General features: G+C 33.2%; 1 protein-coding gene across 2 annotated transcripts in view; it reads left to right on the top strand.

Moving 5' to 3' along the window:
• EDIL3 (EGF like repeats and discoidin domains 3) overlaps nt 1–13,536 on the top strand; it is a 429,209-nt gene that overhangs the window by 296,617 nt on the left and 119,056 nt on the right. For both annotated transcript variants that reach the window (XM_059916719.1, XM_059916720.1), the window contains 2 exons: nt 11,440–11,595; nt 13,014–13,158. In XM_059916719.1, coding sequence (XP_059772702.1) covers nt 11,440–11,595; nt 13,014–13,158 — 301 coding nt within the window. The remainder of the gene's footprint in view (nt 1–11,439; nt 11,596–13,013; nt 13,159–13,536) is intronic.

The raw sequence follows: 13,536 nt of genomic DNA, 5'->3' as shown, positions 1-13,536 counted from the left end.
GTCTCATAGGTTCTTTTATTACTTAATCTTGATATTTTCAATATTTATATGATAATCCATAACCCTCATCATTAAGAAAAGAAAAATTAGTAATTTAAAAATCTCTCTTCACTAGCACTTAGTGGTCAATTTACATAAATTTTGTGCAAATTATTAAAACATTGGTATGCATAATGATTGCTATAGGGTATCATTATTTAAGTACTATTTATTTACATAGTACTTTAATGTAATATGCTGTCTAATCTTCAAATCTGCATTTTTTCCGTAGCAACTCACAGACTGATTGTGTGCCCCAATAATCATGAAGTAAACAACCACTAAGTGTTTGATTTTAATATGATTTTTCTAATAATTTATGAATCAGGCATTTATTTCTCTTATTGATTGATCTTATTAAATTAATTAAACAAGGAGACCATTAGTTTGATTTGCCTTTTTTATTGAAGTATAGTTGGTTTACAATATTATATTAGTTTCAGGTATACAGAATAGTGATTCAGTATTTTTATAGTTTATACTCCATTAAAAGTTATTACAAGATAATGACTATAATTCTGTGTGTTATACAATATATCCTTGTTGCTTATCTATTTTACATATAATAGTTTGTATCTCTTATTCCCATACCTCTAATATGTCCCCCCTTCCTTCTTTCTCCCCACTGGTAACCACTAGCTTGTTTTCTGTATCTGTGAGTCTGTTTCTCTTTTGCTATATATGTTCATTTGTTTTATTATTTAGATTCCACATATAAGTTAAAACATACAGTATTTGTCTTTCTCTATCTGACTTAGTTCACCAAGCATAACATTCTTTAGTTCTGTCCATGTTACTGCAAATGGTGGAATTTCATTCTTTTTATGGCTGAGTAATATTCATATATGTATATATCATGTCTTCTTTATCATTTATCTGTTGATGGACACTTGGGTTACTTTCATATCTTGGCTATTATAAAAAGTGCTGCTATGAACATTGGGGCACATCGATCTTTTCAAACTAGTGTTTTCATTTTTTCCAGATATGCACCCAAGAGTAGAATTGCCGGCTCTATTTTTAGATTTTTGAGGAACCTCCATACTGTTTTCCATGGTGGCTGCACCAATTTACACTCCCACCAAAAGGGTTCTCTTTTCTCCACATCCTGCCAACATTTGTTGTCTGTAGACATTTTTTTTTTTTTAAGAGGAACTTTATTAATTTATTAATTTATTTATTTTTGGCTGTGTTGGGTCTTCGTTTCTGTGCGAGGGCTTTCTCTAGTTGCGGCAAGTGGGGGCCACTCTTCATCGCGGTGCGCGGGCCTCTCACTGTCGCGGCCTCTCCTGTTGCGGAGCACAGGCTCCAGACGCGCAGGCTCAGTAGTTGTGGCTCACGGGTCTAGTCGCTCCGCGGCATGTGGGATCTTCCCAGACCAGGGCTCGAACCCGTGTCCCCTGCATTAGCAGGCAGATTCTCAACCACTGCACCACCAGGGAAGCCCCTGTAGACATTTTGATGATAGCCATTCTGACAGGTATGAGATGATATCTCATTGTTGTTTTGGTTTGCATTTCTCGAATAATAGTGATGTTGAGCATCTTTCCATGTGCCTGTTAGCCATTTGTATATCTTCTATGTATTCAGGTTTTCTGCCCATTTTTTGATTGGGTTGTTTGATTTTTTTGATATTGAGTTGTATGCGCTGTTTATGTGTTTTAGACTGAGTTGACTTTAATGCCTTAGCAGCCTACATAGGCAAACACAAACCTAAGCCCGTAAATTCCTCAAGGTTAAGAAATGGAAACCTAAGGACAACCAATCACAAACAGCCAACTAGGCTTTCCCAAATGATGCAACTCCTTAAGCGCTAGCTAATCAGATAATTTCTTTGCTTTGCTTCCCCCTCTTCTCTGTAAGTCTCCCCCAAGCTCCTGTTTGTGGAACACTCTTAACTACTTCTTGTTTGGTGCTGCCCCATTCCAATCACTTTTCGATCAAATAAACTCTTACAATTTTTAATATGCCTCAGTTTATCTTTTAACAATCTTCAATTGGCAAACGTTTCCTTTTCTTCAAAAAGGAATTCTTCCTCTTCCACTTCCCAAGTATTACAACATTTAAAAAACTGAAAGCTTTTTTTTCAGTTTAATAAAATAAGAAAGTAGTTCCTTTTGGCAAGCTGTATTTGTTTACATTTTATGTTCATATTGTTTTCATGTAGTGATACCAGCTACCAGTCAGACCCACACTGGAATGCATTACTTAGGTGTATCACAACTTCTAGGTTGAGGTAGAGAAAAACAATTAGCTATTCATAAAGCTACTTTTAAAGCTAATTGCTTATTTAATACTAGCTTTTGCCTAAAATACAACTATAAATACTTTTAAGTATGTTATTATACAATAAGTATGCTTGAAATGCTTATGGCACTGTATTTTATACTGGGGAATGCGTCTCAGAAAATACTTTTGTATATAATGGTACTCTTACATCAGATGGCCATACTTAAGTCCTTTTCCTTGAGAACAGAGGAAGAAATGAGAGGAACCAATGATCCCTTCCCCCACTTTGAATATCTTTTGCCAGCACTGATTTGAGGATGAACCTCCTTATTTCCTGGCACTGTACTCATTCCCCACCTTCTGTCTCATTCCTCTTCTCTTATAGAAACTCAGCCTAGAAAGGTTGATGTGTAATCTTTCATTTCACCTTTCCTGGGTTGATTTAGACACATGAACTTTTGGAAAGTGCATGATGTTATGTTGTATACGTGTTTGTTTTTCAATTTACATAAATGGTGTTGTGTATATTTCATTCTGTTTTTTTCCACATTCTTATGTTTTTAGATTGCTATGTATGAATCCAGTTCATCACTTCTGACTCTCAGAAAGTATGCTTTTGTGTATGTGTGCAAAAGCACACACAGACACATGCATGTGTGCACATACATTTTATATTTTCAATCTCTATTCCTCTAGGGATAGTCACTTAAGCTGCTCTTCTTTGCTAACATAAAAAATTCTACAATAAATATGTGCGTGCATTTCTCATTGAGCACCTATGCAGAAATTTGCGGGGTGTGGGGAGGAATACCCAGGAATAGGTTAATTTTAATAGCAACTCCCGCCATCAGCAGAGGAATACTTCAGCAATACTTGATATTATCTCATGTTTTTTGTTTTGCCATTCTGGCTATACGTTGTTGGCTATTAATTGCTCTTTTTATTTAATTTGCATTTATTTAATTAATAGTGAAAATTTAACTATCGGCATTTCCTTTTCTCTGAATTGCCCTTTAATATGCTTTGCTCCGTTTTCTGTTGTTTTTTTTCATCTCTTTGGAGTGTGTATGTGTGTGTGTGTGTGTGTGTGTTTGTAATAACCCCTTGTATATTTCACATCAGTAGTTCTCAACTGAACTTGAAGTACCCATATGTCTTGTGGAGGTAGGGATCCCCAAAGTCCCATTCAGGAAGTTCACAGGTCAACACTATTTCCATAATAATTATAAGATTTTCTTTGCCATCTTCACTGTGTTGACATTTGTACTGTTGCCACAGAACAATGGTGAGTAAAACTGCTGGAGTCTTAGCACAAATCAAGACAGTAGCATCAAACTGTACTAGTAGTCTTTGTATTCACCCCCATTATGCACACGCTGGAGGCCAAAACAAAACTCCAGCTCATTTAAGAATGTCCTTGATGAAACAGTAACGATCATTAATTTTATTAAATGCCGATGTTGGCCATGTCTTTAATATTCTGCATGATGACATGGGAATCACACATAAAGTACTTCTCCTGAGTACTGAACTATATGAGGATGATCTCGAGGAAAAGCACTTGGGAGATTGTGTGATTCGCAAGCTGAACTACCCCCTCCTTATTTGAACATTATGTTTACTTCAGAGAACAACTGACAAACCATGACTATTCATACCTGGATATTTGGCAGATATTTTCTTGAAAATGAACAAAGTAGTCCTGCCATATTAAGGAAAACAACTGACAGTATTTGTTGCTAGACAAAACTTGAAATTTCAAGGGGAAATTAGAATTTTGGAAAAAATGTAACTGCCAGCATGAGCTTGAGAGCTTCCAGTGTTTTAAGATTTTTTAATGAAATTGGTGGTGATATTAATGAATGTGACTTTTTGATATTATATAATAAAATGTGTAATCTTTTAGAGAGTCCACATAGCTCCGTGAGTCTATATTTTCCAAATGACAAATGTATGATTTTACAAAACCATGCAGGGGTAAAAGACCCATTTAAAGTGCAAGATAAACCAATGGATTTTAACATAATGAATATGAGAAGTCCACTGGTAGATTTCAGATTCCACACTGCAACTTAAATTTAAGAAACCACTTCTTGTCAAGTTCTGATGTGGTAGCAAAGAAGAATATAAACATTTATCTGGAAAGGTTATTAAAATACTCCTTTTTCCAACTACATATCTGTGTGAAGCTGGCTTTTCTTCATACTTCAGCCAAAAAATATTTTGCAGTAGATTTGATGTAGAAAATAAATATGAGAACCTACTTATCTTCTCTTAAATCAGATATTAAAGAGATTTACAGAAATGTAAAATAACCTCTCCCCAGTAAAATTTTGGCTTTGGACAATTTATTATTTTACAAAATTATGGAGCTTATGTTAAAATGTAATTGGTTTGTTACTCTTATTTTTAATTAATTAATCAATTACTTTACTATTATTAATAAAGTTATTAATTTTAAAAATTAATAAATATTTCTAAAATTTGTCAATTTTAGTTTCTAATATAATAAGCATTGATATATATATCCCACAATGTCAGGTATCAGTGTATTTTCTCTTTGGGGCCCTCAATAATTTTTGAGAGTAAAGGAGTCTTGAGACCTAAAAGTATAGAACTAGTACACTAAATAAGCCTGCTAGCTTTTGACATTACAAATATCTTCTCCCAGGCTGTCACCTTTCTATTACCCTTACCCAACCATGTACTTGGCTGAATAGAAACCTTTAATTTCTTTTCGGAGCCAATTCCATTTTTCCTTCACATTTATGCTTTTCTGGTCTTCTTAAAAGAACAGCTTCTTCAACTCTGAGGTCACAAAAATTATGTTTCTACATTTTCTTCTGTTAGATGAATAGTGTTACTTTTCACATTCGGTCTTCAGTACATTCCAATCCAACTTCATTTCTCTGTATATAGAGAATCAGTTCTCTCAACACCATTTACTAAATAATCTATCCTTTCTCCACTGGTTTGTAGTGCTGCCTCAAGTGTCAATATATATGCAGGACTCTTCCTGGATCCCCTTTCCAATTTGCGCGGATATTTTTCTATGTGTTAGCACCACATTATTTTTAATTAAAATAGTCTTGTAAGGTCTTAATACATGGCAGACTTCCCCCATTTTGTTACATCTTTTTCAAGATTCATTTAGCTATCTATTAATGAAAGTTTATTTTTCAATGTATAATTTAAAATAAAAAAGTATAGATTTTTAGAATAAATTAATCATGGCAAATAGTTTTTTTCTGGATTTTGATGAAAACTGCACAGAATTTACAAACAAAATTGAGGGAGTAAATTTATTATATTGTCTCATCCATTAAAATTTATACTGGTCTTCTATAATGTCCTTTAGTTCAAAAATATTCTCCATAAGTCATATTAATTATTTTTGAGGTTAATTTCTAGATATTTTATAATTACTGTGGTATTATAAATAACATCTTATTTTTTTTACTCTAATTGTATTTGTATTTTGAATAGGTAAGACATCTACAAATTACAAGCTTCGAAAGACACAAAAGAGTATAGTAAAAATTCTTCTTCCTAATTCTCTCTTCCAGATATCTGTTTACCTACTTTTGAAACCATTGTTAACCAGTTTCTTATTTTTGCTTTCAGACATTATAATTATGTACAAGAAAATATGTATATTTATTATTCGCCCTTTACAGTAAAGAGGAGTATGCAGTACACACTGTCCTGTTACTAAAGTCTTTGTACTCTTTTCACATAATTTCCAGATAATTGTAGATCATCTTCTTTGATACCACACCAAAACCTGAAAGCAGTAATTTCTTAAATCGTATGCTAAGATCTCCTCTCTTTCTCTCCTCTCTCCCTGTCCCCTCCCGGCTCCTTCATTCCTGTTCTTTTGTTTTACAACTGAATTGTATTCATTTTCTGGACTTCTCCATAATGAAATGGCTTAGACCCCTATTGATAGACATTTTAAATTGCTTGAAATTGTGTTATATTATACATAGTGCTGCAGGGAACAACTTTGTACCTACATCATTTTGCCTATGTGTGATTATACTTGTAGGCTACATTCCTAGAATGAAATTGCCAAGTTTAAGAAAATGTGCATTTGTCATTTTGTTTCAAGTCACTAAATTGCGCTTCATAAAAGACTGTGTCATTTATACTCCCACCACGAATGTACATGCTTGCCTATTTCTTTACACTTTTGCTAATACCATATAATAATTTTTTTTTTTTTTTTTTTGCTTTTTGCTCATGTAAAAGGTGAATTATAGTACCTTGGGGTAGATTTAATTCAATTTACATGAAGAAGATTGAGTATCTTTTCATATGTTTAATATCCATATATATTTCCTTAGATGTCAACTAATGAAATCCTTTGCCCATTTTTTTCCTCTTAGGTTGTCTGTGCTTTACCTATTAATTGGTAAGATCTAATATTTTTGATTAATCCTGTGCTCTGATAAAAATATGAATCCCAGTTTGTCATTTGTATTTTGACTTTATTTTGCTTTTTAAAGAAAATTTTAGTTTAATATAATAACATTTGTAAAACCAGTACCATGATTAGAAAGTCATTTTTATCTCTGAGAGTATTCTTAATTCTACATTTCCTCTGTCCTTTGTGGTTTCTTTCTTTCCTTCTTTCTTTCTTTTTTTTCATTTGAGTGTTTAATTTACCTGGAATTTATTCTGGGATAAAATGACAGATACTGATCTAAATTTATTTATTTAAGGTGTCTACCAAATTGTCCCAATCCAGTTATTGAATATTCCATCTTTTCTCCACTAATTTGAATATCACTTATTTCATATACAAAATTTCCTTACCTACTGGGGTCTATTTATTGATTTTTCTCTTCTGTTTTATTGATCAGTCTGCCTTTACATGTGCCAGTATCACACTATTTTGATTATTTATATTACATTTTCCTTTGATAATTGCTGATATAGATTAATTATATGTTTTTTTTAAATTAATTAATTCATTCATTCATTTTTGGCTGAGTTGGGTCTTTGTTGCTGGGCGCCGGCTTCCTCTAGTTGCGGCGAGTGGGGGCTACTCTTCGTTGTGGTGCACAGGCTTCTCATTGCGGTGGCTTCTCTTGTTGCGGAGCACAGGGTCTAGGCGTGTGGGCTTCGGTAGTTGTGGCTCACGGGCTCTAGAGCGCAGACTCAGTAGTTATGGCGCACAGGCTTAGTCGCTCCACGGCATGTGGGATCTTCCCGGACCAGGGCTTGAACCCATGTCCCCTGAATTGATAGGCGGATTCTTAACCGCTGTGCCACCAGGGAAACCCGATTAATTATATGTTGATCTTATATTAAGCAAACTTGCAGAACTTTTTAATTAGTTTTTATTATTTGTTACTTCTCTTGAATTTTCAAAGTAAATTGTTATATCATCTGCCAATATGGGCAATATCTTTATCCCATCACCTTTTAGAAAGGGTTTCATAACCTGTCTTTCTGCTCACTAATTTATTCTTCAACTATGACTCTTTGCTTGAAGTCACCCCATTGGGAACTTGTTCAGCTTCATTTTAAACTTTATTTAACTTTATATTTTTTATTCTCAGTATTTCCAATTGGTTTTTGTTATTTTATTATTTAGATGCTTGTTTCTGTCTTATGTTTCAAAAACTCCTTTATCTTTTTAGGGATTTTTAAAATTTTTTTTGAAATCTTAACCTGCCACCTGTCAGGAACCCATTAATTTCCCCTTCTCCCCCATGTTGAATCTAATGGTTAGATTCACACACACACACACACACACACACACACACACACACACTTAAACATAATAGCCCTAAATATCTTATTAGTACATAGCTTTGGAAGTTGATTTCAAAGTTTTTTTCATATGGTTATTATGATTATTAGCTCATATAAGGGCAGAACACAGAAAAGGAATGCCCCTTTTCATTTAAAGAACAACAAAAACTAAAAAACCCAAAGAGCAAGCACAGAGCTTTCTGGGTGGCAAGTGTTATTAAATTTCTACATGCATTATATCATGTAATTTTCACATGTAAGAATTCTATTAAAATCCATTTTACTAGGGAGGAAATTAAATTTCAGAAAGCTTAGACAAGTTGTTCAAGATATATTGGTGGGAAGTGGCAAAAGCCAGGGCCGAAACTGTCAGTATTTTTCTGTCTTCTGCCTGGTCTTTGCCTGGGTTCTAGGCATTCTAGATCCAGATTACGTATCTTAATATTTACATTAATGCAGGGAAAACAGTTCACTCAAAACACCTTAGAAAGTACTTTTGTTTTTTTAAGGACATGCAGTATACCTACTACCCAGTGGAACAGTAATTTCTCTGAAACCAGATAAATAAATGAAAATATTTTATTGCATATCCAAACATCTATCAAGGCCACAGGGAGTAATTTTGGAATTTCTGATATAACCCCCTTTAGTAGACCTTTAGTTTATTTACACCTTCATACAGGCAGAATAAACAGAAGTCAGATCACCTTTTAGCCGATGTTATTTTACAAAAAGATCACAAAATAATGTTGGAGTGGGATGAAAGGGGATTACTTGCAGCAAATTTTGTGGTAGAGATGTTTTTAAAATCATGTGATAACCTTCTCCCAAGGTTTAGTTTATTTCTCACAGTAATATAGATTCCTGGTATTAAATTTGTGTATGACTATGACAGTGAAATCTTAGCTCTTTTATATATGAATTCCTTATTATTCCAAGTTTAATAATGCTAGATACAGGAGAACTCAAAAGCCTAAAACCTAGTAATTGCTAATAATCCCTGAACCAGTATTCTATGAATCCCTTTTTGGTTGTTATTTTTTATTTGATGAAAACAGTACCGATATTTAATTACAAATACCTACTAAAAGTAGATACCACCCAAGTTGGGTGCTGTTTACTCTCTGGAATTCCAGCTCCTTGAGATATATATTCAGAGCTTGCAAATATTAGAGCAAACAGGAATCCTTTAAAACATCATTTCTGATATGACTTAGAAACATGTACTCAGATTTTCATTTTTTGATTGTTACACAATTTAAGCTTCAGAAAATTAGTCTACAGCTCATCAGCTAAAACTCTAGCAGAGATAATTTGGCCATCTATAAGGGGTGTAAACAAGATAATTGAAACAAGATAAAAGATAATGAAAAAGGAATGTTCAGCAGTATCAAGTGTGGAATTTGGCTTCCAAAATGGGAGGAAACGTGATTCATAGTGTCCACTGTTTATGTTATATATATTAGAAAGATTTAGACTATGAAGAGTCTCCATGTGAAAAAAAAAAATGCTATACATATGCTAGTGGAAGAATATGGCTCTTTCATAGCAATGTGCTCATTTACCTAACATACAGATAAAGTCTCTTTTGGAGATAACCTTTACCAAATCTCACAGTTAAAATTACAAAATCATCTTTAGAGAACGAATTGAGATAAAAGAGTAATAAGTAAAATTTACCTTCATGGGGAGTATTCTTTTATTTGTACCTCCAAACAAGAATGGGACATAAAATGTATTCATGTCAGTGATTTTGATGTCTAAGTATTAAAATGAGAAAAGCAAAATCAGATATATGAGTCAACTCACTTCACACTGTTGAAGAAAAAAGGAACCACAGGCCCAGAATTTAAAAACAAAAATGTTGTTTATAGGTTTGCTTTACAAGAGTGAAACGTGGGCATGCTCGCCAGTCAGAGGCTGGGGACCATCCACCCCAGTTCTTTAACTCATCCAAATTCCAGATGAGTAAGACAGAGACTCGTTTTATGAGCACTAGTTGGGGAAGAACCATCAGAGAGGGAAGATGAGACTTAGGGAAACTCAGAATAGGGAGGAAGGTGGACCGTGCCACGTTAGCAAACTTTCAGAAGCTTGAAAGGGCACTGGCTACATGCAAGATTCAGGATTGCCCTTAACACATTAACGCATTTAAAATCTATAAATCCAGGGAAATAAAACATTGTAGGTCTTTTAATGAGTCACAGTGTTTGTCTGGGGTGGGAACTCTTTAATGATTGCTTTCACAGTTCCAATTTTTGACTTTTTAAATGTATGACATGTTTTTAATCATATAAAAACAATGATTCTAGAGGCGCTGGTTTCTTCATGCACATCCTCCGCCATTTCAAATGTTAACTCTTATAGTCCCGTCAGAGAGTGGAAAATCCGTATCACTTACATGAATCTGAAGATTTTCTGGTTTTCTCAGGAAATGGTCTCTGAATTATTAACAATATTATAGTATAACAGATTTAAATTATTCTGATTTGTAATTGGTGGAGAGGAGAGCTTTATAGTGATTTGTCAAGAACATTGAAACAGTGCTTTTCTACTGAGCTTAAGATTTTATAGACATCATAAAGGCATTTTAAAGTGAATAGAACAATTTTTAATGTTTGCCCATATATGAAGAAAGTATTTTTCTTACATGGTAGCATTTAATGAATGATTATGTTGTGTCAAAAGGAGATTTCTATTTAAATATGAGAAAAATGTTGAAAGATTTATTAGGTGACAGTTATGCTGCAGCAAACTATTGTAGGGTGATTTGGAATGGGGAGAAAATATCAGTTAGAACATCTCCATATAATGAAATGAGAAGTATTTGGTGAAAAACCCTCAATGGCCAGTGTGTACTTACACAACCCATAGCAGAGACTACAGTATAAAGATTGAGAAACTGAAGATACTTTTGTACTTGTTTTTTGCCATCATTGTTGTCTTTACCTTTTCTTATTCTAATACTCAAAGATCTCAAAGAGGTTTGCATGTTTTATTTTAATGGAAATTTCTTGAAGGCTAAAGCAGTTGAGACACACTAACAGTTATACTGACATTAGTTTCATAGTAATGTCATTGAGGTTATTTTGAGAAGATAACATTCTCATTTTTCACTTTGCTAACTCATACTTACATATCATAATCAACCAAATGCTTTCAGTACTTATATTTTGGGGACACATGGCCCTTTTCAAATCTTGTTCCTACATATTGCTTTACTTTAAAAAAAAAAAAAAGTATACCATCAGAGAAAGACATTTTGAAGCTAAGCTTGATATATGCTTGTTTTGTATTATTTAAAATCTTTACTAATAAATAAAAATGTTCCATTTTCAAATTTGATATCATCAGCATTGTTATCCTGAAAGCAGTGAAATTATAGTTGATTATGCCTTGTCTCCTCAGATAAATTTACAAAGAAAAATGAGAGTTACTGGTGTGATTACTCAAGGAGCCAAGAGGATTGGAAGCCCAGAGTATACAAAATCCTACAAAATTGCCTACAGTAATGATGGAAAGACTTGGGCAATGTACACAGTGAAAGGCACCAATGAGGATATGGTAAGACTTACATGACATTATTAATTTGAAAGTAAACTCCCATAAATGATCATGGATTACCAAATGATTACTGAATATTCAGCAGATGTCTTATGCTGTTGAAAGTAAATTTATGATTCTTTTAATTGCACCAGTGGTGTGGAGAGGGTACGGTGGTATCCCAAATTATCAATGTACAGTAGCTACCTTTGAAATCTTTCTCAGATTTTAATTGGTGGTCCTATAAACACTTTATCACAAGGTTAGCATAGTCCTGTGTATGAAATTAAGTTTTATTTTAACAACAGTCAGCTTTCAATTTCATTTTATTGCTTTGACAGATTAGCACTCTCCTTAATCAAATAAATACAGATCAAAACTTTTATTTTTCAAGAAAAAATATAATTTTTAAAGAAAAACACCAAGTTATAGAAAACATAAATATCTTTATATACTTCATATTGGAAGAAAATTTTGTTATTTAGCAGAATAAAATATTTTAGAAGAAATGGATATAATATTCTATGTCTCCTTTGCCTTTTCATATGATATTTCTAATTTTTTAATTAATTTTACCCCCAATTTTTAATTTAAAAAAATCAGCACTGCAGCTCATTCCATTTAAAACTGAGTCATTAGACTAGACTCTCCTACATTTTATGAATGATTTTTTAAGTTACCTTCTTAAATGAATTTAATAGGTTTTCTGATTATGTAGAGGGTAAAATGAGAATGAGATTTAAAGGAATTAAAAATAACACATTTTAGCACCTAATTTTTAGAGAAAATTAGCTTTTCACTGGAGATATATATGAAGAATTAGGAGTCTCTTATCTGGGACAGACTGATAAGGAAGTAATCTTGAGGAATCAGACCCTAAAATGTCATAAATCTGATCACAGTATTAGAGAAACTGAGTGATCAGGAAGCAATAGTGAAGACTGGTTCCTAAAAACAAAATGAAACAAAAAAACTATAATCACTAAGTAGCAAAATGAGCAGACAGACCCCTGTCCCAGATTAAGTTGAAAGATTAAGGTAGTCTGAAGGACTGGCCTTAAATTGACACGACCATCATAGTAAGGTATAGATTAAGCCATAGGTCACAGTGGTTTACAGCTTTAATGAGGATTCTGTCTATAGGTTTGTTTTTTTTTTTTTTTTTAGGGAAAAAAGCATTATATTTTATTTATATCAGTAGAAGAAAATTAAAATACTAAGGTTGTAGAAAGGTGTTAAATATTGAATTTACAGAAAATTATATTTATATTCACTTCTCATGGCAAGGTGCTTTCTAAATGCTCCAGACCCCTAGATTATTTAATCCAATCTTTGAGAGATTATGTTGTGTAGGATATAGGGTCAATATATGAAAATAGGTTTTAAGAAAAAGCTGTTGCAATTAATAATTTTAAACTCTATGTTATCTCTTTACATAGGTGTTCCGTGGAAATGTGGATAACAACACACCCTATGCTAACTCTTTCACGCCCCCCATAAAAGCTCAGTACGTGAGACTCTATCCCCAAGTCTGTCGAAGACACTGCACTTTGAGAATGGAGCTTCTTGGATGTGAACTGTCAGGTGAGTCTCATATTATGTATTTCTGTACTCTCTTTAAAGGTAAAAAAAGTACATTTGTATGTAGTGTGTTACTAACTTGCAAATTTTCAACACTCATAGATGTTCATTTCCGCTACAGAATGTCTAGGGCTTGGTTCAATGAGAAAGAGAGAGAGAGAGAGGATAAACAAGTTCTGTAACGTGCTACAGAATAGAATTAATGTAGAAGGGGCAATGTATTTCTTTGAGTGGTCGAAGAAAGTACAACACATTTTCATTGGAAACTTTTGTCAAATTTAAATGTGCCTTCTTGATTTTAATAGTAACTATGATTTATGTTTTATGACAAAATTTCAGTAAAAACTGGAATCTGCCTGACCTCATAAATTGCAGTTACAT

This window comes from Balaenoptera ricei, chromosome 3 (assembly GCF_028023285.1).
Source record: "Balaenoptera ricei isolate mBalRic1 chromosome 3, mBalRic1.hap2, whole genome shotgun sequence".
Taxonomy (NCBI): domain Eukaryota; kingdom Metazoa; phylum Chordata; class Mammalia; order Artiodactyla; family Balaenopteridae; genus Balaenoptera; species Balaenoptera ricei.
Note: the sequence above shows the minus strand (reverse complement) of the source record. Positions and strands in the feature narration are given on the sequence as shown.